This window comes from Notolabrus celidotus, chromosome 8 (assembly GCF_009762535.1).
Source record: "Notolabrus celidotus isolate fNotCel1 chromosome 8, fNotCel1.pri, whole genome shotgun sequence".
NCBI lineage: Eukaryota > Metazoa > Chordata > Actinopteri > Labriformes > Labridae > Notolabrus > Notolabrus celidotus.
The window spans coordinates 22,482,191-22,508,726 of NC_048279.1; the positions used below are offsets into that span (position 1 = coordinate 22,482,191).

Below are 26,536 nucleotides of genomic sequence, written 5' to 3' on the forward strand. Positions count from 1 at the left end.
CAAATGAATGAAAATGGGTTCAACTTCATACTATCTTAACAAGACTCTACATCCATACTGGCAGCTTTGTGAGGCCGTAGTCATTGCAAATACAACTACATTTCATAAATCTTGAGCTTAACCTGATGATGGAACTACAGATATTGGGATAACAACAAACCACTCATCTTAGCCTCAAAATAAAATGTCAGTGGGATCATAAGGGTGACAAGGATTCAGCCCCTGAGGACCATGAATGTCTACACAAGCCTCCTATGCCATGTTTCAGTTTAATATCTGACAGTACATTGGTCTCATTTGAAGCACTTAAGAGTCAGGACTGAGAGTAATGTATAAATATATAGATCTTTATTCATTTATGAACTTCATATGCTCAGTTTACAGTGTTGGGGATCTTCCATTAAACTAACCTGTTACACTACTAAACAAAACAGAAGAAGATACGATGGTTTGAGCTGCTGCAGGTTGAATTAGTCGTGGTTACGTTTGAAGAAATGTAATAAAATGTAAATACAGTACATTGCCTTATTTGACTATTGTGAAGCAGTTACCTTGAAATTGAGGAACATACTCAGGATATGAAACATGACAAAAATAATACAACAAATGCTGCAAATGTTAATGTCCTATTATATACTACTATTAAAAGTTAAATAAAAACACATCAAAAAATCTTTGTAACGTGACCCTCAACACTGTTTACAATAATATACCTTTAGAATACAAAATTATACTTGATATAAAGTATCAGTGCATAATCACTTCTTTTCAACATTGACAATACAAATTGGTCAAAAATAAAACATCCTTTGGAAACACACAGGGGTTCAAAAAGTCCACTTAACACTGTAGTTCACAAACACTCTTCTTTGTCTTCTTCAGTGGTTTCTACAAGGTGTGTAGATAAAGGTTTGGTCCACAGAACTTTCAGTACATCAGAAAACAAATACAATGCTGTCAGAACAGGAGGTTTTGCATGTTCAAACATTAAAACGGTGAACCAGAGCAAATTGATGCTAACTTCAAACACATGAAGAGGTTTTTTGTTTGTTTTCCAAGCCTGCCCTGCAAGCTTTACTAACACTCTGCATACATGTTCCTGCAGGAGCATGATCCCCCAGCTTTACCAGAAGTGAATACAGCAGCACAAACAGCACGCACATGTGGAGTGAAACATGGTGACAGTCCTTGTGGATACCAGGAAGACTGAGCTGGAAGACCTTTTGGTTAATTTACAAATACAAATCAAAATAAAATGGATTAATTACTGGCAGTGTTTAAAGTCTAAATAAATACATATTTGTCACTAGTGCTTTGTGATTAAACTGTTCCTATGACTTTCTAATCTCATGTTTCTAACTCAATTTTTAAACAAAACACACAAATCTAACCCTCTTCTCAATTCAGAACAAAATAAGCCCATGTTAAAGCTTCACCATGAGGAGGAGGAGGAATCCTCGCATAGTGACTCTTCATTCAAATGGTTTCACGGCTGAGTTGTGATGTTAAATTCAACCTTGTCTGGTCTTTATTGCAGCTCCAATCTGTGTCCTCCATAAACCTTCATTAATCTGTGATTTGTTCAAACCTGGAGAACTTGAGCACACATCCACCTCTACATGACAGTGTTTTCCTCCCTCACTCAGGGTCAACCTGAGTGATTCAAGCTGATCATTTTAATACTGGAGCACCTCAATTAAGAAGCTTTACATAATAAATCAATGCTGCTTTTTAGCTTTCTCAATTTTTAACAGTAACAGTCGAGCGGTTTCAGCAAAATTCATTTTTTGGCATAACTATAACCGTCATAAGAGCCACAACAGACAAACAGTTTCTCTTTCCCCCAAAAATACTTTCAAATGTTCACTTTTCTATTCCACTAAAACACATAAAGCATGAGCAATTCTTCTTTTTTTGTATTGAATGTAATTCTTCACCTCAGAGGATGGAGTTTGTTCAGTTCTGCAGTTCATTGGGGATCATTGTGTCTTGTTTTTCACAGTTGAAAGAGATACCTGAGCCAGTTTTCACCTGTTTGATACATCACAGTGAATGTTGGAGGGACCAGCAGCATTAAGATCAACCTACGTCTAGAAGCTGGAGAGAAATCAACAGACTGCAGGTTTCCTTTTGTGGGAGAGAAAACGTCCTGGAAGTTGGGAGATGCAGAAGTAACAGTCGAGCGGTTTGAACACTTCTAAGAGGATATCTCGTGTGTTTCCTTTCAGACTTTGCTACATTACAGTCCAGAGATAAGAGTCAAAACTAGAGGAGGGAACAAAGTAAAGGCCTGCAGTTGTAGGTTACACAGGTGGGGTGGAGTAGCGCACTACATAGTTGTAGTCAGGTGGCGGGCTGTGGCACTCCAGGGCCGAGTCGTCCAGCGTTGAGTCATCAAGACTGAAGTCCAGGTTAGGGACTGTGGGGGGGTACTTCTCCTTCTCTGTGTCACTCAGCACAGACTCTTTACTCTTACTCACCGCTTTCATCCTGAAACACAGACAGAGAAATACCATGTTTGTGACATAAGAACCACCAAGGACACTGAGGACATGTGAGACTGGCCTGATGGTGGTCCACTTGGACGTCCCAAGGAGGAAAACAAAACACGGAAAAGCAATTTTTTATTATGCAGAACAGACCTGAAATAATCTTCCAAAAGATGTAAGACCATAGACTGTATAATAAATGGATATAGTCTCTGTGACATCATTCATTTGTTTCTGAAGCAGAGTTTTGAAGCCTATCGTCCACGGTTGCCATATTGGAAATGCTGACTCAACCTATCTTCGGTCGATCTATCATGAGGCAAAGAGGTGGTGTTGAGGGGGGCTTTGATCCACATGGCTAACAGCTACAGGATGCATACCTGTCAGTCAACTCAGCTGCGCCTCTTATTATGAAAAACTTATCATCTTAATATCTTAAGATGAGGAACAGCTTCTTTCCTGAGGCTGTAAGACTGCTGAACTCTGGTGGTGCTCTGTAGTCTCGGCTGCTCCCAGCAGCACAGACTCTGATATGAACAGTACTACAACGGACAACCTCAAAACTCGCACATCGTACACTTGCACATTCAATTGCACTGTGACATAAGAACTCAAGCAGTCCATGCACAACATTTATATTTGTATTTATATTTTTATATTTATTACTGTTGTCTTCCTTTTTAATTTGTGTGTTATTTGTGGCTTTATATGGGAGCTGAGAAACAAAATTTCGTTCCATATCATGCGACAGCTTGTGTTGGTATGACAATAAAAAACCTTGAATCCCTTGAATCTTCTGAACTACTAAGTTAAAAAAAACATGGACCCCTGTACAGTGTGTGCTGAGGGAAATTAGCTATTCAGATTAAAACTGTTTTTAGTACCAGGCTGTAAACATGTTAAATTATGCTGTAAAGATTGTGATTTTTGAATGGGTGTGTATGTGTTTCCGGTGCTTCCAGACCTAGCCTTAACAGGACACTTGAAGAACTTCAGTTTTTAGCACTTCTGCATCCGCTTCATTCATCACGGCTGGAGGTTGCTGCTTGTGTAATACCACTGTGTCAATGTAATGTGAATACTTTTTGTGTTGTTTGGATAAAACATGACAGGATTTCGATCTTTTGACATTTTACAGACAAAATATTTATCTGTTGTGAGAAATCAAGAAAATGATCATCAGATAATTTTAGATCCTGGCAGCAGTGAAAGTTAATGATGGGAAGAGATGCAAGTAGATTCTCTCCTTGTTTGAAAGCAGACAGAAACTATCCTTAAGAGATGACAGAGTTCTTATAGTTATTGTGCATTATATAAACACTTTTCTCCTATTCTTGACTCTCACAATAGAGGGCTGTTATGATATTCTTTGGTGTAAGACATGCCCCTTGTAGAGCCATACAATCAGTCAAACCTTTCCTCATTCAAATATAATATAATCAATCATCCCGGGATTTTCTGCTTCATTTGGCCCTCAGAATATGAGTAATTGCCTCTTATTGTCTTTGGAGGTTGCTAAGGGTTTCCCAAGCTCCCCTCTCGAGGCCAAGGGGTCAACACCCAGTGGGGGGAAGTGACGCCGCTGTACAGGAATGCCGTCCTGGTGAATAACCACCTGGTAAACCAGGCATCAAAACAGTGAACAATGGCACAGAGTTGCCATGCCAATGCCAGGCACCAGGGTGGGGTTTTTACTGGCGATTGAGCCACAGGAAACGTTAGAGTCAGGGTTAAATCTCTTTTATCCTTAGAAAAAACAATTCATCCATTGTGTTTTTTTTTGTATTTTAAAAACCTGAACAACTCGTTTGTGTGGAGGAGCTGTGTTATGTGCTACATGCTAAAGTCATCAGGCTAGAAGAGAGCTGAGGGGGCAACAGATAAAGAAGAAGAGCACAGGGCTAAGCTAGCAGGGGAGGACCTTTCAAACTCTCTTAGGTTCAAAGGTGGTGGTGATTGTGTGGCATCCCTGGAAGGGAGTTGTCTGCTCTAGATGTAGATCATTTTCCACAAGCCTGGACTGATTCATGCAGAGCCCTGAGGACAGGAGCAGGGCCGTGCCCAGGATTGTAGCCTCCACTTCAGTTTCAGTTATGAGAATTAAAGAGCATTGTAAGCAGGTATCAGTTTTCCCCTCAATTTGTACGCCTTACTCCTCATCTGGCAGATTTTGGGAACATAAAGATCTGCTTTGGACAAAATCTCTCCTGCTGTTCCTCCTTACAGTCTTTAATGTGAAAGCTGCGATACTCTGAAGGTACATTATTGGTGCTTCTGTGCAGGGAACAGCAAAAATACCACAACCTTAAAAGCACAAGTACTCAGCTCAGAGATTTGAACCTGTAAATGACCTGCTGTAAGCTACAGAAGCACACATGAGAAAAAGATTTAAAGATACTTGACTCTATCCTCAAATAAACTCTAAAGTAAGACCATATTGTTGCAGTGTTTTTGTTGTTGTCCTGTATGATCATTCCATATATGTTTCTTGGCAGGGTGCAGGATCTTGAAGTCATCTAATAATGATCCTTGGGATTTTGGAGTGAAGACTTCAGGCTGAGGTCGCTCCTTTGAGCTTGTGTGTTTGTTACGTTGCATTGCATTATAGCAGACAGCCATGACTCATATGTTAAGTCTGTCTGGGAGGTATCTCATTCAGGACTCTCTCAGTGAAAACAAAAGACTTTTAGTGCTAGCTTTTAAAACAGCCAAACCTCAAGTGAAGAAACCATGCTGCTTTTGTGCTCAGTCCTTCACTTTGTCACCTTCAAGCTTTTTCCCGCCCACTCCGCCTTTGTCCCTCATGCATGGCTGCCCCAGACTAAAGGGAAAACTGGCCGCCGACGTCTTTTAAGGGCAGAAGAAACTTGTGTGTGTGTATGACAGTTTTAGTGTCTAAATTCCAGCACAGTGGGGAGGTTTCTAAGCAGGTATTCTGCAGACCCTTCCTTTGGGTTTGTGTGTGCTGGTTGCTTAGACGAGTACACTGAGGTGTGGTGTACTTACGCCAGAGCCATGATGCTCAGAGGTCGGCCTGCAAGCGACTCCAGGCGCTTCAGAGTCTTCATGTTGTCAGAAGAGAGGCCCATCCCACTGTCCGACTGACTGCCCTGATGATGATCATGCAGAAACAGAGTGAATCAATGGAGTTAATCAATAATTTCATATCAAGTTTGTAGGCAAGTAAATATTATATCTCAAGAATGATTCAAAAACAATTTACAGAGCACTTAACATGTTAACAGCAAGGAATAATGATGAATAAAAATAGTCAGGTGAAGGTCCAGAATGGTTAAATTGACTAGAATCTAATGAACATCATACAATCCTTGTTTAAAATGTGGGTTTAGCTAATGTTTTTAAGTTGTTCTCTCTCAAAAGTCACACTCCATACTAGACCACCTATTTATAACTATGCCTGTGACTCCTGAAACCCAGAAAAAACTAAGCTTATCTTCTAGTGACCTCAAATTTGTTCCACAGTGTTGTAGCTAATATTGCGAGTTGTGCAAGGCTTAATAGATATAGCAGAACTGATAAGGGCTTAAAATGCAATCAAAAACATCTAGGAACTCCATGGGACCGATGTACATTTTCCAACAAATATTCCAATCATTAAATAGAAAGACTGAAAAACTTGGAAAATGATGCATTCAGTCTTTGAAACCAGCAGTGTAAGGAACCTGGATTTTTACATTATAACAACATGTTGAGACATTTCATATCCTAAACATCAATAGTTACAGCGATGAAGTAACTAAAAATAAGGCAGATGAGTCGCAGATACAAACTCAATGAAATGGGGCCAAATACAGCCCCCTGTGGGACTCCACATGGCATGACAACATAGAAATGATATAATGTTATGAACAGTTATCAGCATGGTTATAATATCACAGGTTAATTTTAAGTCCAGATTCTTGTTACTGGTTGTGAAAAACTTACATCGTGGCTCTCATTCGTCCCGCATCCCATGGTTACTTCGTCGAAGGTTTTCACACTAGCAGGACGGATCTTGATGTTCCTGGTGAGAAAATATTTCCAGTGTAAATCTCCTGAGTACCCTAAAATGTTTTCTCTCTGTTTAGAGAATCCGTTTGATTACATTAAATCCCAGAGCAAAGTTCGGCTACAAAACCGCAGGAACTTAATCACTTCAATCAACAATGTGCGGCATCTACGTCGTCATACGTTGAAAACACACCTTGTTTACTTTGCATTTCAACACTCTGAGGCTGGAACGACCGCTTAATTTAGCTTAAGGGGTAACTGTCAGTGCTCCTTTCAACACCTTCTCAATAAACACTCTGGTGGACCTGTGAAAACCCAAGAGCTCAATAAATATTATTTTAAGTGGACGTAAACCTTGAAGCCGGCTCTGTGGTTTTAGGTGAAAATCCTCACAGGAGCTGCAATATTGAAAGTTCTGTGGCCATCAAGCTGCAGTGTGTGTATTTCTTATCATGGGCACATCAGGACTCTCATTGTCCTCAGGTCAGACATAAATGTTCTCTGGGCCGAGTTTAGTCTGAGCGCCACGGGAACACCAATTGTTTTGGATATTATTCAACGCAATGTTAAAAACTGATCTAGGAATTTCCTTTGCAAAACAGACTCGGCACTGCTTGCCATCAACAGTGTGAGGACAGGTTTGCAAATCTTTGAGATAAGAGGATTTATTTCATTCGAATGTCCAAACAAGCTCATTGGGGAGTTTAACAAATATGAGCCAAAAGGGACAAGAAACTACAGCCAGGGTCATTCTCATGGCCCAAGGGTCCCGTGTGTTCATTGATGTAGTAAGAGATTGATGAATTAGGAGATGATGTTTCAAATACAATTTTAACGGCAAAAATCCATGCAGCCTCTGTGGTGATATCAATTTCTAAAGTCAAGAAAACTGCCTTGGCAGCAAATATTGAGGGTGTAGCTATAAAGTAGAATACGATTAGTTCCTCTTCATGGGTTTTTGCCAACATTTAAATCCTAAAAAATACATGAAATATTTAAATGAGAACCAAAACTCCTTTTAACGGTCACCAGTAAGCTCCTGTAAAGACATTTTGGTTTGTGCTGATTTTTGTGGACAAAGCATTCCCTCTTCTCTTTTTTGCAGTTTTTGTTCTATACATGTGTTGGTAGTGTTTTCAGACAAAAAAAATCTAGTTCTGTTGTCTTGTAACAGTCAAATATATCACGTTGAAGAATGCAACAGCACATTTTATTTAGTGTGCTTTGGCTCACTTTGTCTGACACCTACCCCTGGCAGCGGGTTCAAGCATCAAAAAAACTATGCAGAATTAATCAATCTTGACGTTTATTGTCTAGTGTATTTTTCTGGGACATGAGGAGTCATGATTATTAATTTAAATCTGTTTCATAACCAGATAAGAATCCTCATAGGAGCTTTAATTTTTTACATCAAGGAAATAAAGCGTAGAGTGGCTGATTAATAACCCAGCGCTAAGAAAGTTAGATGATCTAGCAACATCAGTCCAAGAACATTAGCATCGGGTGACTTTCTTCATATAAAGTGTTCAATGAACAATGATTAATATTCTCACCAGGAGTTCCCTGAGTCACGCTGGGAGATAGGTCGTGTCGGCGTCTCCTCTGATGGTGCAGTTGAGGGCGGATCTCCCACCTTGGCTAGCAGAGCTGTGTTTATGGGTATGTAGTGTTTCCCCTCCTGAATAAACCGGAGACAGAACATATAAGAGTACAGACTTACATGATGCAAACTATACAGAGGAGAGAGTTAAGTAGGTCAATGCTGCGTCCAGCTTCACAAACGCATGCTTCCACAGGTTGTGGCAGGCATCCAAAGAAACTAAGGTTGTGCCTCATAAATTCAACACAATGTTCATGAGGTTGATGGAGATGGCAGAGACCATGACCAGCCTTCCTGTACTGTAACAATAGTTTTACTTATAAGAGTCAAACCTTTACTGTTCATGCTGTCCGGTCTGATTTGTTTCTCATGAAGATACATTTCACAGACTCATATAGAATCTAGTTTTTCATGTGATAGGGTTTGTGGCCTTGTCTTTATCTATGAGTATTTCACTGGATAATATGCAGTCCTGTGTATTCTGTGACTCCTCTTCTTTGTGAGCTTATCAGCCTGCATTAATGAACAAACCACATAACCTATCCTCTTCAGTGACTGGAGGTGGAAACATGACTACTGGTATCTTGATGACTGAAAAATGATCTCCTCTTGTGAGGGCTTTGATCAGTTTCCCATTGTCAGTGATTGTTAGGGCTAAGTGCCTCACTTTCTTAAATTCCCAGCGTTTTAAAAATCATGTTGTTATTCTTTCACCAAGTAAGTAGGTTTTTTTTACTGTAATTTAAAGTGCCTTTTTAAGGTACACTGAATATAAAAGATAATATTCTTTGTAAAGGCGATGGTGAGAGCTAAAATAAACTGTCCTTGTGTCTATGAATGGAAAAAAGAACCAAATGTCTTCTTGAGTCCACCTGATCTGAAACAGCCTGATGAAAAACCAAACTAAATCTTACTTCTCCTACACTTAACATTCTCTGTTTCCTAATTTCCTAACTTCCTTTTTAATCACGAGGACCAGTGATGAGAGCACAGACCTGCTTCAGTTTAATAGTTGCTGGAATTGAGTACCCTGGCTCACTGTTGCACTGTTTTGTGTTATGTTGTTTTAACATCCATAACAACTCAACAAGCTGCAGTGAATCAGGCTTGTTGGACCATGTCAGGTGGATAAATGTTTGCATGGTAATCAAATGCAGATTTTTTCCTACAGTGCATTTTTGTTGTCCCGGTTTGACCAAAGAGCAGTTCAACTTTCTGTCAGAGGTAAACAATCCACACACTGAGAACAGTTTCAGACATTTCACTGTGTCCATACCAGACATTGTTATGCCACATCACAGTAACTAATACACTATTTTTCCATGCGCTTTGAAGTCAGGTCGGTCTTACAAGACTGATGGTGCCTTTTCAAAGAGAATCATGTGTTTGTGTTGAGTGTTATTTCCCCTCTCTGTTACTCTAAGCACACCCTTGGATATTTCTTAGGCTGCAGGACTCTGACCATCAACACTACTTCCTGAATATATGCAGTGTTTAAGACTCATTGCATTGAGCAAGTGATGAGTTTTCTATGGGGCCAAAGTATGTTCAGGATTCTTGAAATACTGTATGTGGAGATTTCAACTTTAAATATGATTTTATCACTTGTCATTCACTTAGAAAATGTAGCTCTATTAAAAGTTCAGACAGGAAGACTATAAAAGCAGCTTTGATAAAAGCAATCACAGCAGTTGTTTGACTCTCCTCTCCCTCGTTCAATAGCTCACCCACTTCCAGCTGCACGCTCCGGAGCTGTCATTGGTTAATCAGCGGCGGCTGTCATCCAATAGCTCACTGGCATGCCCTTATCATCAGCCTATCAACTTTCTGCTGTCTTTTTAAATGTGTCTCTCTCTCTCCAGCTAGTTCCTTCTTACATTGATGGCGCGCACCCCTCCACCTCCCAATCTCCACCTGGTCTCTGCAAAGTCCTCAATTCCTAGGATTCATCAACCACCACTCTAGGGGGATTTCTTTTGCTGCTGAATTCACACATCCTACACTCACAAAATTATCCCCATAAAGTCCTTACGCCAAAGATTTCTGTCAAGTTTCATTATTCATTAAGTTGTAATAAATAACCTTTAATCTTCAAAATGTGTCTCTCCTGATTGAAATGGTGATTCAATGAGCTGAAAATACAAAACTCTAACACACATTCAAACTTAGATTTTATTGTCCATCTTTCTAGTTCATCATACCTGTTGCACACTGGCCTGCAGCAGGTCACCCAGCCTTTCCACCAGCTCAGTGAAGGTGGGTCGTTCCTGTGGCTCTCCTTGCCAGCAGTCCAACATAGTCTGATATCTGAAAGCAAGAATGCACCCATCACAAACTCCAGGTTAGATACATGTGAAACTCTAGAATACTGATCAGACAATTTTAATGCCAACGAAGGTGTAGTTGGTTTCATACTCTGAAAACCCGCTGGTAGTCCTTCAATAAACAAACCTTTTTGTATTCAGAGACCACATCTGGTTCACCTCTTAAATCAGCAGTCATCTAAAACATTCATGCGTATGCTGTTTTCTATTTTCAGGTGATCCTGGCTGAGCCTCTGGGGGCTGTATCTGGTTCTCTCCTGGTCTTGGGTGTGAAGCCCGGTGAGAGCACATATCCTCTCTCAGGTCTCTGACAAGCTGTCAGTGTCTCTGCCCATGTGGTATGACACAGAGTCTCTGTGGGAGTTTACATCACGGCTGTCTGTCTTATTTTTAGGGGGAATTTAGAAACCACAGCTGTTTTTTAAATTTGGTTTACGATATGTTAGTGATTGGGATCGGTAGGTGACGGATCCCTTTTATTGTTTCCAGTTTCCATATAGAGTAGCTTAGGTTTTATGTATGTGGAAGTATAATGGTTCACCTTTGGCTTCTCATTTAACCCCCCCTCTCTGTTTGTCCTCCCTGCTCCTTGCCTCACTGAAAGAAGCCGAGCAGCTGTGATTCCACCTTAATGAACATAGACTTCACTCTTCCAGGTGGTAGCCCTCCTAATGTAGAAGCAGGATGTGGACAGCATGATAGCTTCCTTCATTCATATCATTGATGAGGTAGGGGGGTAGACACAATGTATGAGTGCACAATTTAAAGCACATTTCCTGCATGGTTTGTGATGAGAATAAATAGCCTTCCGCCGCATGCTTCAAATCTTGAGGGAGTGTGGTTTGTCTGAAGGAGGGGGGTATTGCAGAACTGAGCTACTCTGTCCAATTGGGCAAGGATGGTAGGATGGGAAGTGAGCATCCTTTTTATTGTCCTCCCACTCTCTGAGCAGCATCCGCTACATTCCTCTGCAATGCATCAGGACCGGAGAGGAACTTAACAGGCAACATTCCTGATGAATCAGTGCTGCAGTGGCACAAATTATTTGCTCAACACCACCCACGACCTTTTGTGCTCCTCATCGTTCATAGATTACGAGTGGGGTGAGGGGTCAAGGTGTCAAAACCTGCGCTCACAGACACATGTGATAGAGTGCAGACCTCTGCAGGGGATCAGGGGAATTTACCCTCTGACTCTGCATGGATTTCTATGCATCCCTTTCAAAGTGGTATCAGCAGGCTTTATCTGAGCTTTAAATCAGCGGCAGGCCTCACAGCCATAAGCATGCAAAATATATAATCTTGCACTTCTATTTTTGTCAGTGGACTGACTGTACGAGATGGAAAGTACAAGAGATTCTTGGCACCAGCAGGTCTACATCTTAAGATCTCCTCTTCTGACTGAAAGCTGCAGTCTGGTTTGGATTTTCTGAATCATTTCCAATCACTGTCTCCTTTGCAAGAATGATAAATTCATTCAGTTAGCTTTACTTGGCACGAGCTGCGTTAAAACACAGGACCTTTAGATACCACATCATTATTGAGCAGGAGTGCAGCATTGCTCTTTCAAAACAAATTAGATTTGTGGACTATAAGAGTCAAATTAAATTAAAACCAGACACAATGTATGTATGCACATATGTTGGAGAGAGACCCAGAGCTCAGACTGTAATGGTTGGTTCTGGATCAGCTGCACATTAGACACAAGTATTTTTATTGCAGTGAAAAGTTTGTGTAGCTGCATCACTGACTGACAGCACTGACACTAAAGAAGAGGACTCTCTGTTCTCCCACAGATATTTATGTCCAGCACCCTCGACAAACCCCTTCTCAAAAAAAGAAATCCTTCAGCCTCTGGCTCTCCTCACTTGGGGGAACTCGAGCTCCAGACATCCAGTTACATCTGCACCCCTGTCAGTCAGAAAATCCTTATAGCTTCAAGCTCACCGCTTCGGAGCTAATCAGCTAAGAGCTAAGCTAATGTTTCAGAGCAGGGTTCTTATCAGGTACCCCTGATCTGATGGGGCAACCACAAAAATGGAGACAGGCACAATGCCTCTTTGCTGTATATTGATATAGGGGCCCCTGACTTGCTGTCTTTATGTTCATTGTATTCTCCTCTGGGAGGAGAATCATACAGCTGGGAGGTATTAAGCTGCCTTGCTGGGGAAATCAAAACTTATTTAGTGATATCAAAAACAAAAAAAATCTCCGATGCGATTTTAGTTTCTCAAAATCAACAAAAAGAGTTTTATCTGCCTTATTTTTTATTTTGTTCTTCTAAACTGTGCCCTGTACGGTGACCTTGAGTGCTGAGAGGGGCACCTTTAAATCAAATGCATTATTATTAAAATGCTTTCAATGCTGCATTTTCCACTCTGTCCACAGACATACAGGATCAGCAAATCCGGTCAGGTAAATGCTCCCACACAGTTTACTTTGCTTTTTGCTTTGAGATTGACAGCATGCAGGATTTTTTTATTTTTTTACTGAGGTTAAGTTTTAAGGGGAACTCTTACATTTCAGAGGAAGAATATTCTGGCGCTCTCATCCTGGTCCCCTCCTTCAGCCGGCAGCAAAATTCTTCATCGATTTGGACGCCAGGGTACGGGGAGGCGCCTGAAAGTATACATATACAGAAAAAAATTAAAGTTACTGAACGTAAAATCAACATCTACAGTCTGTGTTGATTTTTCAGCTCTGGGTTTCCACCAGATAGTAACTTTTAAAGGCCATTTCAATCTCAAAGTTGCCTGAAGAAGGATACGCACTTACCATCACACATTTCTTAAGGTAGTTTGAAAGTAAAACTCTATTTATTCAACAGTATATGTAATTAAGCTATTTTGTTCATTTTTATAGCACAGCCAAACAAAACTTCTAAACTGTGTTTAATAATCAAATCATGTTTTATACTCTATGCCAGTAAGTATCTTATTGTGTTATTAAAAAAACATCAGCACGCCAAAGACATCACATTTGTATTATAATGAGACATAATATTCTCTATGATAGTGATCTGGTCTTTGCAGGCCTGGCTCCCTGTTTGGCATTGACACAACACTAACAAGTGTTTGGATATTCAAGCCCACATAATGGAGTTGACACACTTTTGGCTCACAGAGCGACCTGAAAAACAAACTGGTGTTACCCTGTAACTTTTGACCTCCAGAAATGATCAGGTTGCAAAGCTCACTCCTTAGGCCATTTCTCTTGGTGGTTTTGTATCCTTGTTTCTTGATTTATATTCTTCAGGCCATGCTAACGCTACCCAGATGTGTAAGTGTTTCTTTAGGGGAAAATGTGGTGAGAACGTGTCAAAAAGAGTGAAAAAAGAAGAAAGCGAGCTAGGTAAAAAGAGGCAAGTGTCCTGGTGACGTCACTCTTCTTTACATTTAGAGACCATACAATTTGACACACTTTCTGTAAACCGCAGCGGGTGACTACACTGTATGGCAGTCAAATGCAAAGAACAGCAATACATCCACCTTTGTTTCTCCGCTTTATTACAAGCACTCTTATGTTTCTCCTGCTTCCCATGGTGACATTAAACATACAATATTTCACGTTGAGTCTCGCTTTAGAAACGTGTGGCGAGTTCTGTGCTGCAACACATAGGCCATCATGGACCAGCATACAATGCTGTTTTAAAGGCTGCAGTGGTTTCACAGCAGGGAAACACTTTTACACTGAGCTGGCTGCTTGGTTACAGTCAGTTTGTGTTGCAGCTGGGAAGAAAACTTAAATAGGAGGTGTTCTCTGTTTTTTTATGTCCCATGCCTGTACTAAAAACCACAGTCTAACCTCACTAATGCTTTTTGCACGAGTGGCATGAAAATAGTTTTTTTCAGGCTGACAATGCGAGCCCAGGCTCTTTGTCCCAGAGGCACAATTACACAGTGGAAGAAGACAGTTATTACCCCGTGCATCTGGAGAGGCTCTACACCCGGGGGCACCGAGTGGGTCTACCAAGCTCATGCACTCTTTTCCCTGAACTTAACAGATAACAGAACTTTGTGTACCTCTGACATACCAGGCTCTGGACAAATGTGGCTTTGTGAATGTGAACTACGTGGCAATATTGGCACAAGCATTTTAAATACATTCATGTTTATAGAAGTGTAAACGTGTCTGTTCACAAATAAATACTTCTGAACTGTTGATTGCATTTGTCACTTCAACATTCAGTACTTTTATCCCATGCTCATTATATATTCAGATACAGATCCCCTTACTGTAGGCGAGCCTGGTTTGGCAGAGGCTTTGTCCCGTCGGCCATAGCACTGCTAAATAAAATGCCAATGTAATGTGTCCGGTGTGTTTATATGTGTCTGGTGTGTATATATGTGAGATGATGTGCATCATTGTTGTGAGGCTGGGTAGATGCTTATTGTTTATTTGTGTTTTATACATGTATTCTTGTACAGACGGTGACAACAAATCACCTTATTATGGACAAATAAAGATCTATCTATCTATCTATCTATCTATCTATCTATCTATCTATCTACCTATCTATCTATCTATCTATCTATCTATCTATCTATCTATCTATCTATCTATCTATCTATCTATCTATCTATCTATCTATCTATCTATCTATCTATCTATCTATCTATCTATCTATCTATCTATCTATCTATCTATCTATCTGCTTCCTTTCCGCCCCTGTATTGTTTAACAGTATGAGCAGTAAGAGCAGCAGTGGTCAATGCTGGGATGTGACACTTACCCAAAGAGAAGATCTCCCACATGAGAACACCAAAGGACCAGACATCACTCTGAGTTGTGTAGACTTTGTCAAAAATGGCCTCAGGTGCCATCCACTTCAGCGGCAGCCTCGCCTGTTCAGGTATGGAGATAAAAAATAATAATTTACTGTCTTATCTCAACTGTGGGGACTAATTACTGCCACACACGTTTTTCTAACTTAGCCTCGTAAGCAAGTTCCCCATATCTATTATTCCAACGAAAATGCTGATCTCAATTAGTTTTGGTGACTTTTCCAGGAACTGCCGACTCAATTCAGTCCTCATCTTTCCTGCCGAGGAAATGGTTGCTCACTATTTTACGTGCGACAGTTCACAAGAGTACTTTTGAGCATTTTGAGATTAAGACAAAACTAGAACTAAAAACAACTGTGACGTGCAATACTAATATATGTGCGTGAACTTACATCTCCTTTGCGCACGTAGTCTGGGTCTTTGTAGATGTCTCTGGCAAGACCAAAGTCACAAATCTTCACAACATTATTCTCAGAAAGCAGGATGTTTCGTGCAGCCAAATCACGGTGAATGCACTAAAAACAAAGAGGAAGAAAACTCATCTCACTGATTGCGACATTTACATAAATAAGTTCACTTTTTTTGTGTGCATGTAATTAACTTCACAATGGAGCTCTGCGTGCTATAAAGTCTGGCAGTATGTGGAGCAGCACATGGTCAAGTCATCAGTGATATTACAATAGGAGATGATGTGTTCCATATCCAGGCTAAGAAAATGTCTGCAACAGGTTATAAACAACAATGGCTTCCTTCTCTAATCAGCCCCACTGGGTCTGACCCCAAAATTATGAATGACATGAAAAATGAATGAACTGTAGACTGGTTTGAAAAACATCTTAGGAATTGGGGCATTTCCACACTGAAGGGAATTAACAGTTGAGCTAAGAGTGTTGTGTTAAAAGCAACATGAACGGATAATTAAACTCAAGTGAAGCCAAATGTTTAATCTTGGTTGTAACAGTACGCATCAAAACATTGAGTTGATCCCCCTTCACATTCACATTGGATCCGCGAGGTGCTGTATAATTTGAAGCTTGAAAAGCTTAGGTTTACACTAAAAGGCTTGGTGAAATCATTTCATGTTACTTGGGATCCCTTTTTGAACTATATACATTCTCTAGATTTCTCCTCGGAATTGGAGGAATGATGTGTGCAATTTGAACTTACTCTTTGTTATTTATCTTATCTAATACGTCTATTGTACCATAGTACTGTTTTCTTCCATGTATTTATTAGCATTATTATTTTATTTTGCTATTTCTTTATGTATGTATGTATGTATTATTATTGTTGTTGTTTTTTTTAACTGTTGACTGGCCTTGTAATGGGTGGCGGATGGGGAAGGGTGTTGACATTCAGGTGTGTCAACTGATGTCTAGTCTATATTTTTGTACCTTATGTTGTATGTCACACTGTCTGTCTAAAATGTTGAACATGTTCTACAAATAAAGTTGGAAAAAAAACAAAAAACTTTGAGTGGATCCTTTTTGAGTACTTTCAGTGTAAATCAGTTTGCTGCTACAGAGACACTGTTGACTTTCTTGTGTACTGTATGTACATCAGTTAAACAAGCATGAGCACTATAACCAGTACAATATGCATCCTTATATCAAAACAATGTCATTTTAAAAGCAGATATAAAAGAAATGCAGCACAAACGGATCTTGAAGAATAATTTGTTTAGTGAACTGAACATAAGTGTAAACAGTTTCTTTATCCACAGTGATCTGAGTGAAGAAGATAATACCTTGCGTGAAGCCAAGAACTCCATGCCTTTTGCAACTTGGAAGCTGTAGCAAATTAAATCTTCCAATGTCAGGACTCTCTTATATAAATCCTCAGATTCTGTAAAACAAGAGAACATACGGTTTCCCAGTTGAGGCACATTTTTCAAATTGTGAGTACTCTGAATTGAGAATATTAACATTCCTCATCAGGAAGTTAGTTTGTAAATGTAATCAGCAGCTCTCTATATGTGACTGATAAATCTGAAAGAAGGAAACAGTAAGGATTCTCACGGGGGAAACTGTAAAATGTACTAAACAATCCATCCTGTCCCGTAGCCTCCTCCCACACACTCTGTCTTTAAAACATCCTTTATACATGAGAAATAAAAACAAATAGCAAATCCTCCTTTTTTCAGATGTCAGGTGAAACGTGTGGGTACAGGCCCAGTGTGCTGGTCGGGGGTCTGAAGGAGGAACTCATCGGGGAGTCCTTCCACTAGCCCACCTGAGTAAACAGCTAATCAAACCAGAAATAACACGTCAGGGACAACATGGCCGACGTGCCGTGCTCAAGCTGGAGCCTGAAAGCAGAGCTACACTCAGGTCAGGACAGGAAACAAACAGACGCCTCCCCAGTCTCAGTGGGGTGACAGCGGCTCCTGCTGCAGTGATTGTACTTGCTGAACAGGAGGAGGAAACGTCCCATCAGACTGGGCTGGAAAACAATCTGAGGAGAGCTTTTGGTTCCTTTGTAGGAGGGGTGGAGCAGAGGTGAGAGTAGAGGGGGGAGGGAGACAGCAGAAGGGACAAACAAAGGGTGGGGGCTGAAAGGAAGCAAGACGTGCTTGGCCTTTACCTTCTTCCTCTTCCTCCGAGTCGCAGTAGCTCTTATCTTCTATGAAGCCAGAGCTGGCAGAGCTTCCGGTGCTGGCCACACTCTCCAGGCGGCGCTTCATCAGCTCGCTCAGCTCGCAGCCCGATCCTGACGACACCACCTTACCCTCCTGGCTCTGGATGGCACACATTTATCAAGTTTAATGAGACGAAGTTAAACGCTGCTGCTGACATACATGGAGCTTTCCTGCATGATTGTTAGAACAGACAGTCCCTCCCAAAACTGAGGGCTAAATTGTGGGGTGAGCAAAAGTCTTCATCCTGCATTTTGTGGCTCACCTTGTAGACGATGAAGTCCTCTCTCTTGCTTCTCAAATAGTTGGACAAGTTGCCATATTTGCAAAACTCCACAATCATCATCAAGGGGCCTGTTGAGATTGGATTTTTATAACAATTATTACCATAAATTGTGACTGTCCCAAGTAGAGAGGGGAAAGTCAAACAGAGAAAAACACTGTAACACAAACTTTGCGGTTGAACTGACAGCTATGCAGGAATTCTACTGCAGCTTTGTTTTTCTTACACAGCACATTTTCTACATCAAGATATTAAAATAGCAGGATAACTTGCAATATCTTCTGAATAACAAAACTCACCTCCAGGCTTGGTGCAGGCCCCCAGCAGGTTGACCACGTTCAGGTGATGGCCAATGTGAATCAGGATCTTTAACTCTGACATCAGAGCTTTCCGCTCATTTGATGTAGCTCCTCCTGTAACAACGTAAACACAGATAGAAACCATTCAGTTGGGAGGGAGTATCATAACACGTCCTGACTAAGAGGACATTTAGAACTTAAATTGTATCTGTAAAAATCACTCCAGAGAGTTTATGTACACTTTGAATCCAAACTCCATTAAAGAGGATAAGAAACATATTTTACTTTTATGGAGTAATGATGGAAGACAAGACCTTTCCATTAAACTAAATGAGCCAAACTGGTATGAAAATTCAGTCCAGATCACATTCAGAGATAAGTGTATGGAAAAGAAGCACAGCTACATGAAGATTTTCTTCTCAACGTGCCTTGAAGCTCAAGAATAACTTCAAGGTAATTTACTGCCTGATCTCTAGTAGCTTGATAACTAAGGGACTTAATCTTTACAGCTTATAAAATATGTCAGAGAAATAGAAATATTGTTCTTGGCTCATGATATGAAGCCGCTCTTACTTGAGCACATCCTTAAAAATCAAATACCAGCACATAAAACAGGGAGTTCCTCACATTGTGGTGTCAATAATTTTATTCATTGATATAAAGTCATCACCTTGAATTATGAAAATCAAGATTCAGAGGTTGTTTAATGCTGCTTCAATGAGCCAGACATTTATGAGCTTGAAGCTACAACAGTGAAGGAGTCTTTAGATAAACCACGGTCAATTTGAGGAGACCTGCTGCTTTCCATTAAGTTTGACCTACGACAGCAGGAGAGTCTGTTCCTCTCAGAGAGCCTGTGAATTATGCTGAACCATGATTAATGGTAGGACAGCGGACAATACATCTAACCATCAGTTCTGTTTTTTATCCCTGCAGATACATCATCTCTATCAGTGATAGGTCTGCAGAATTATAGTACCGCAAAAAGCTTGATGTTCCCTAATCTAGACATCTTTCACACAGAGAACTGTGGAGATTTAAAAAAAGCAAAGAAGCTTGTTGAGCTACTTGGTTTTCCTGTTTTCATTGTGATGCAACAATTATGTTTTATTGAACAAATCTGGAAAGATGTTGGAATGGAGTTCTAAATCATTCCTCTTAAAAATCAAGACCGGAGAGGAGATAGTTTCCAAATGTTAAAGTCTCCATAATGTGGCAAATAAAGACAAATGTTTTATTACATTGTTCTCTCACTTGTAGCTGTGCTTCTGAACTCTTCTTCACCTGCAGATTTTGGACATTCTGATCCAAGCTGGATGCACTCAATCTCTTCATCAAGGACAGGGTTAGAGGGCTTAGCCTTTACCTCTATCTGCACTCCTTAAGGAACAGACACTGCATGCTTTTCTTTGAACTGATACGCCATACAAACATTAATTGCAGGCATATGTGGTGCTGTAGCTCACAAGTCTGAAACGTGCACATGAAATAAATCCTCTGCAGGAGTGACACGTTCATCTGCTACCCATACAATAGTATATCTTCTTGTGTTAAAGCTGGCATGTCTATCATGCCTGGTGGTGCATTTAGGATAAAAAGAAGTGGCCACGTAGGTGAACTTTAGGTGTGAAAAAAGGCCAAGTCACAGTCCAATATCCTACCTTTCAGCATTTTGACAGCAACAGTCTTGCATGTGGAGAGCTTGTCGATCCCAAAGGCAGAAGCCTCCACTACTTTCCCAAAAGCTCCGTGTCCAAGAGTTTTGCCTGGCAGAGGAAGAAGGTATTTGATAAGTGGGACAACATTAGAGCTTCCTGTCCCGCAGGGTGAAAATTCAGAGTGGATTCCCTGTCAGTCAGGCGATGGCTCTGTAATTAAAACAACATGCTGGAGCCCTGATCACCCGGCAGTTTCTCTTCAGAATTTATGGCTCACTTAAATCTGAATGACAGCCCAGGTCACTGATGAGTAATGACCCCACACTTCAGCTGGGGAGAGGGGTGACACCTATTTCATCTACAGAAACTGTGGCTTTGCATATCTTTACAAAAACAATCACTTAAGATGAACTTTTAACCTTTTTATTTTCACTACATCATTTATTGGACATCTGTGAACTCTTATGTTTGGAACAGTTCTCTGTGAGTTGATATTCAGCAGCAGGTTATTTTATTCTGGTGAGCAAATAGAAGTAGGACAAAATGTCAACATGGCAATATCTCATTGTCCTGGCTCAAGCGATACCATTATATTATCACTTGTGACAAATACTGATATTTTAATTCATAAATAATACAACTCTCTCTGTATTCTTCGGTAACTCACAAATTGATGTGTCCTCATTTGATCGTCTTGCAATTCATCACTTATCGTAGAATTGCTATATGATGATTTTATCATTACCATGGGCCATGTATCCAGTATCTGATTGTATCATGTGTAACCCTGTGATACCAACCCCTACGTTTAATACCAATGGAATATGAGCGAACCAAAAATGGATGACAGACAATATCCAATTCATCACAACAAATATGGAATATCAAGGACAGAACATGCTGGGTTGTGTGCATTTTCATTCAGTAAGCTAGCTAATATTTTGATATTGAAACATCATTCCAACAACTATCTGCACTAAGTTACAGATTTCAGATAAGCTCAAATTATATCAGTGTGTTAAAGGGGGTCAAGCCAATTATAGTGTCAAAAGTTGGAATATTATGAATGCCTGCTCTCTTGTTATATAAAACATTTCTCCTTCATTAGTTGACTTGCAAAGTTCTCACCTAGTCGCAGGCGGTCACGGGGAAACTCCCATTTGCTGCTGTCATACTGAAGAAGATCATTCTGCTCGTCCAGGGGACACTCGTCAGGGTCAATGATGATGGACGGACCCATCTTATAATGTGCTGGTTGCTAAAGGCGTCAGAGGACGAATGGAGAGATCATGATTACCGTTAATATATTTTATGACTTGACAATGACAACGATGGCACAATTCAAACATTTTGAAGATCTGTTACATTCAAAGTGATTGCTAACACTGATAATGTTGACTTGACACTTCAACGTCTTGATACGTTTAAAAATGTCTCTTCATGTTTTTGCATGAGGACACTATGTTCCCCGCTGAGGGCCATTTCAGACATGCAAACATGATTAGCACTTCCTATTTCCCAAGAAATGTGGAAATCTTAAAGACAAGCTAAATTTATCCTGTCATTAAACCATATTTCACAAGAGGACTGAGTCAGGCGACTGAGGCCAGATTCAGTCGCTCCCATAAAGTCGAAACCAAACAGAATCTGCAAACATTTCACAAAAGCAAAGTCACTTGTTTGACTGTTTGAACTTTTACATATCTTGGCAAATTCTAATCTTATGTGGTTTCTGTGAAAAAGAAATGACAAAGTGCCTTTACCTTCCTCAGCTTGCGGATGAAGAGGATAAGCATGAGCCAAAGGAACGTGGCTGCAGCCCCCGTGCACACCAAAATGATTACCTCAACGTTTGGCTTCCCTTCGTCGCCTGGAAATAAGAGAACTGTCGTAAACTTCCAGACCACAAGAAATCACACCGAATTATTCATGACCTCATAAATTGTCATATTCATTTGACAGGGATTTGTGAAGAATAGTTGGGAGAGGAAAACAGTCTCACACATTTAAAACCCTCATTTTTTTCTGTTTCTCCTCAAATGTCCTCTGAGAGATTGAACATTAGATATAAGTAGAAACACCCTCAGATATTTGTTTCGTGCTTGTTTGTTTGGTACATGCTTACCACACTTTTTCCTTTAGTGTTTTCATCAAAACATTGGGTTTTTTTCTGACAGTTCCTGTCAATACTCAGAAAGCTAATATCCTGTGAGTCTGCACTAAGCTTCCCCTGCCCCTTCAAGCAATCCTTGGCTCACTTCTCAAAGCAGACAGCATACAACTTGATGCTGGCGATCCTTGTGCTTCAGACGGAATGGCTACCATGAACTCTAAAATTTAACTAATAAAGTTTAGGTTTAGCATAACAAGAACCTGTTGAATTCAGACGCGGACAGTACCTGTTGTATGATATTGCCGCTGCAGTTTAATCACTTAATTAATTTTACATATAAATGTACACACAAGTCAAGAGAATGCCTTCTACTCCAATTATCTACTCTGTGTTTCCAGTCCCTGGGCTGTTGTAGATGTCAATCTTCTTGCACTCATTAGTGGACCTCTTAACACTTCACAGAGGTCATGTCCTCAAGGCAAGGACCCTCAGCCAGAGCCTTGATCATAAAACCCAAGAAGGAATTCACTCAGCATTCCTGGCAGCCACAGATTTTCTGTCAGGGGAGACTTTTCATACTGAAGTCACACCAGAGCCATTTGTTGTGTGGACAGGAAAACACAAGGCAAAAAGAACGTCTGATACCTTCTGACGGGATGAGCAGTAAAATCAGTGACTCTGCTACTTGGACTCATCACTTCACGCTGATTAACCACTACTGTAAATCCTGTTGTGTCTATGATTTTGAAGGCGAGGTAGTACATGCATTAACCTGTTTGAATGACTTACCGAGCACAGTGACAACAGCACTTGTTTTTGCCATGCCCTCCACGTTGCTGGCTACACACTCGTACAGACCTTCATCATCTTTCTTCACCCTCTCAATGGTCAGGACTCCGTCTTCTCCAAGAGAGATACCTGCAACAAAAAACCTCTGAGTCACACATGTACCATTAAGTTTAAAGTATTAAGTGCGTTTTGAACAATTTTCAGCAGGAAGTTTGTTTTAGGCATTTGTGCTTATAATATAGTGGCTGAACATGAACTTCAGCTGAGATTGTGTTTATGCAGAATATGTAACACAATGAACATTTTATATTCTGACTGTTTTTACATTGAGTAATGATTAAATTAGCCAACACTTGTTTAAACTAGTTTTATTCCTTACTTCAGCAATGGCTAGAAGTAATATAATTCAGTGGGCGGTCAGGTCTCTTAGTTTTCTTTCTTACAATATTTGGAATAGTACTATTATTGCTTGAATGCAAATGCAAATATGATAGCCTTAAAGCAATCTTTATTATGTCAACAAAACCTAATAATTAAAAAATTGTATTATTAGTAATTGCAAATGCAGCCTAGAGGCACACATTTCTAAAATAGTGTGCAATCACTTTGCACAGAAAGGTAATTTTGTCGCCTTGGAAATGTAAATGTAACCTGAGAACAGACACCATCTGCACTGTAAACCTCATCTGTTGTTTACTTATGCTTTGAAATATATCTGTCATCTCTATTTCAAGCCATTAACAGCTCTGTCTGCTGATTACGTAGTCCTAGTAATAATAACCACAGTAATTCTTTTTAGCCCTCCATCCCGTTGGTGATGATCAGGTACTCAATGATGACGAAAGCACAGTTAATACTATGTGAAAGTTACCTGGTCCTTCCTCCACTGGAACGCCATTTTTGTACCACAAGATGTAGGGACGAGGAACGCCAAGAGCGAAGCAGGCCAGCATCAGGGTGCTGCTACTGTTCACATCTTGATTAGTCAGATTTTGACTCAGCCAGGGGCGCTTCCTCGCTGCACCAAACAGAAAAACAAAAGGTTAAGATCAGAGGTGCTTTTCTTCTGTGACTAGTGTTTAGTCTGCGACTTATCAAGTGTTGCTGTAGCGTGTTTCTGGGATACCAGCATTGCCAGTTATCACATGACAACACACACAGAATGACTTGTTTTATGAAGCTGCATCAGCTGACTGCTTATTGATAGATACAACTTGTGGAAATTGTGTTAAAATAAACAAACAAAATACAATCAGGTCCTCGTAACCTCCGTAAACTTACCATCCACAGTTAGTTTAGCTGATTTGAGTCCAGCTCTCTTGTGCAGCTTCACTCCACGGCACGTGTAACCAGAAGTGCTGTTTTGAGTCACATTATGCAGACGGAGAGAAAGAGAAATTGAGAAGCGGCTGAACTGCAGACTGGACACGTTGGAAGTGATTGTTCGATTCTTGGAATCCAACCACTGCAGGTCTGTGTAGAGGTAGCGAGCTGCCCGACAGGTCAGATTGATGTCATCTCCCTCAATGGCTGTCCGAGGTTCAATGGCGATTTCCTCAGGTTGATCTAGTGTAAGAAAGGAAAGACTTTGTCATCTTTGTTTCAATGCATGGATAGAGACGTGTATCCAGCTGGCCAGTGATCCTATTCTGAACAATAGTTTTGGATACAGAGCTGCTCGTCGCAAGGCCAGGAATGTCAAATGTGCAGTTATTTCCTGTTTCATCAGTGTTAATTGAAAGCATGTTGCCGATAGACAGCATAGCTGATGGCGCTCATGCACTCATCCAATATGAGGGAAACTAAGTCTGGGCCCCAGGGGAACCAGACTGTGCTTGTTTATTCAGATTGCTGGAAAGCATTCTGTGTTCCGTAAGAGAGGACAGCTGTTATTACAATTCTGTCCTCTTTTCTAGCAGCATTCCTTCATTCTCCAGCTTCCTCACCTCTGGAAGAGACCACATGAATCCTCTAGAGAATCCTCCCACAGTGAGAGGCTAATTTTGGGGTATTTGGCATCACTTCAAATATGGGTTCACTTACATCCATTGCTCATCCAACAAAAAAAGCAATCCTTCATCCTTTTGGCAAATATGATTTTAGGGAAATGGGATTCACTTGGTCCCAAAGTAAATTAAGCTCATGTGCAGTGACACCTCATCCTTACTATTATTATATAACTGTCTCATTCGACACTCGTTTTGGGAACATTTGGAAAGGCTCAGAAGCACATAAAAAATACATTTTAATAGCAGAAGGCTCAAAGAGAAAGAGGAATGACCTGCTAGCACCGGAGCAGGAATGCAGTTATTCCTAGCTGTTTTTAAACACATGCCATTATAGCACTCCATATGGCTCAGGACATGTTTGCCTCTCTTCCGCCCTGGAGCCGTTCAGCTACAGTGGAAGATGGTTTCAATTAATGCCCCCCTCTGGTTTCTTTATTGCACAATACAATCTGCACATTCCTTTCCAGCTCTTGCGATTCATTACAGCGGGTACTGTATGCATAGATCATTGGGGAGGATCTAGAGCATGGTATACTGTAGAGTTCTTTGCATCTCAGCTTCCTGTGACCTGCTTACCTTCAATGTAAAAAAGGATCATCAATGTACTGCTGCCATATTTATTCTGTGCCACACAGGAGTATTTTCCTGATGCATGAGCCTCGCCTATCACCAGGTTGCTCACAGTCTGTTTGGGATCAAGAAAGGAGTTAAAAATTATGATTCAAAGGGGAATACAGCACATTGAGATGCAAACACAAGTGCTTGATATCACAATTCGAACTTCTACTGTTACTTAGACTTTGATGATTTATGCATTGGGGTTCAATCACCCTTAGAGCAGTCGTTGTTTAGCCAGCAGGTGAAGTGATCTGGACCTGGCCCGGTCTCTTTTACGCTCTTCTGTATGTCACATTAATGAAAGGATACATCTGGAGGTTAAAACCTGCTAAGTCTCCCTCAGACCTGCGCTAAAGATCTAGTGCCTGGACCTCATGTTCATTTCCTGGAAAGCACTTCTAATGCCAAACTTGATTTTGTCATCACACCAGTTCAACATTTTAATGGCTCGAATAGACAAAATAAAATGTGAGACCTGGCTGAGGGCCAGACTCGTCGGGGTTCTGTTTACTGTCCAGAGGGACATCTGTTTTTTGGGGGCAGTCACTTACATCAAAGAGAGTAAATGATGTGGGTGTATTGTCTGGGTGTTTGCAGGCCTGAACTTCCTGAGCTTGTAGGAGCCATTGTGTTGACTCTCAGACACACAGCTGCAGCCATGAAACAGACTCACTGTCCCCATATTCACAATGTCCACAATACAAACCCTCAGGAAGTTAAAGAAATAGTGTAAAAAGTAATATCAAATTGTCTGATTCCTTTTGCTCTGACGTTTGACAAAACACTGACTGAGTGGTGTTGTGGTATTATGTTACAGCTATTACTTACCATGATGTAACCTGAACTTCAAAACAGTCATTTAAATGGTTACACACAGTCCTATAGAGGTGACCCAACCAGACACAGTGTGACCTCTGTGCCCATG

The 26,536-nt window shown here is 40.6% G+C and overlaps 1 protein-coding gene across 2 annotated transcripts in view; it reads right to left on the reverse strand.

Annotated features, from left to right (window-relative positions):
• Positions 1–326: 326 nt before the first annotated feature.
• Positions 327–26,536, reverse strand: part of kdrl (kinase insert domain receptor like) — a 51,940-nt gene continuing 25,730 nt past the window's right edge. The window contains exons 12-30 of one of the 2 annotated variants that reach the window (XM_034690067.1): positions 25,570–25,678; positions 24,266–24,550; positions 23,856–24,002; positions 22,985–23,113; positions 21,846–21,952; positions 21,211–21,340; positions 20,086–20,190; positions 18,425–18,538; positions 18,108–18,196; positions 17,791–17,944; positions 16,955–17,052; positions 15,600–15,722; positions 15,156–15,267; positions 12,943–13,042; positions 10,302–10,407; positions 8,054–8,178; positions 6,435–6,513; positions 5,496–5,599; positions 327–2,490 (exon numbers count right to left, since the gene is read on the reverse strand). In XM_034690067.1, the coding sequence (XP_034545958.1) occupies positions 2,304–2,490; positions 5,496–5,599; positions 6,435–6,513; positions 8,054–8,178; positions 10,302–10,407; positions 12,943–13,042; positions 15,156–15,267; positions 15,600–15,722; positions 16,955–17,052; positions 17,791–17,944; positions 18,108–18,196; positions 18,425–18,538; positions 20,086–20,190; positions 21,211–21,340; positions 21,846–21,952; positions 22,985–23,113; positions 23,856–24,002; positions 24,266–24,550; positions 25,570–25,678 (2,403 nt within the window). In that variant the 3' untranslated portion in view covers positions 327–2,303. The remainder of the gene's footprint in view (positions 2,491–5,495; positions 5,600–6,434; positions 6,514–8,053; positions 8,179–10,301; positions 10,408–12,942; positions 13,043–15,155; positions 15,268–15,599; positions 15,723–16,954; positions 17,053–17,790; positions 17,945–18,107; positions 18,197–18,424; positions 18,539–20,085; positions 20,191–21,210; positions 21,341–21,845; positions 21,953–22,984; positions 23,114–23,855; positions 24,003–24,265; positions 24,551–25,569; positions 25,679–26,536) is intronic. The other variant, XM_034690068.1, reaches the window with a different exon arrangement.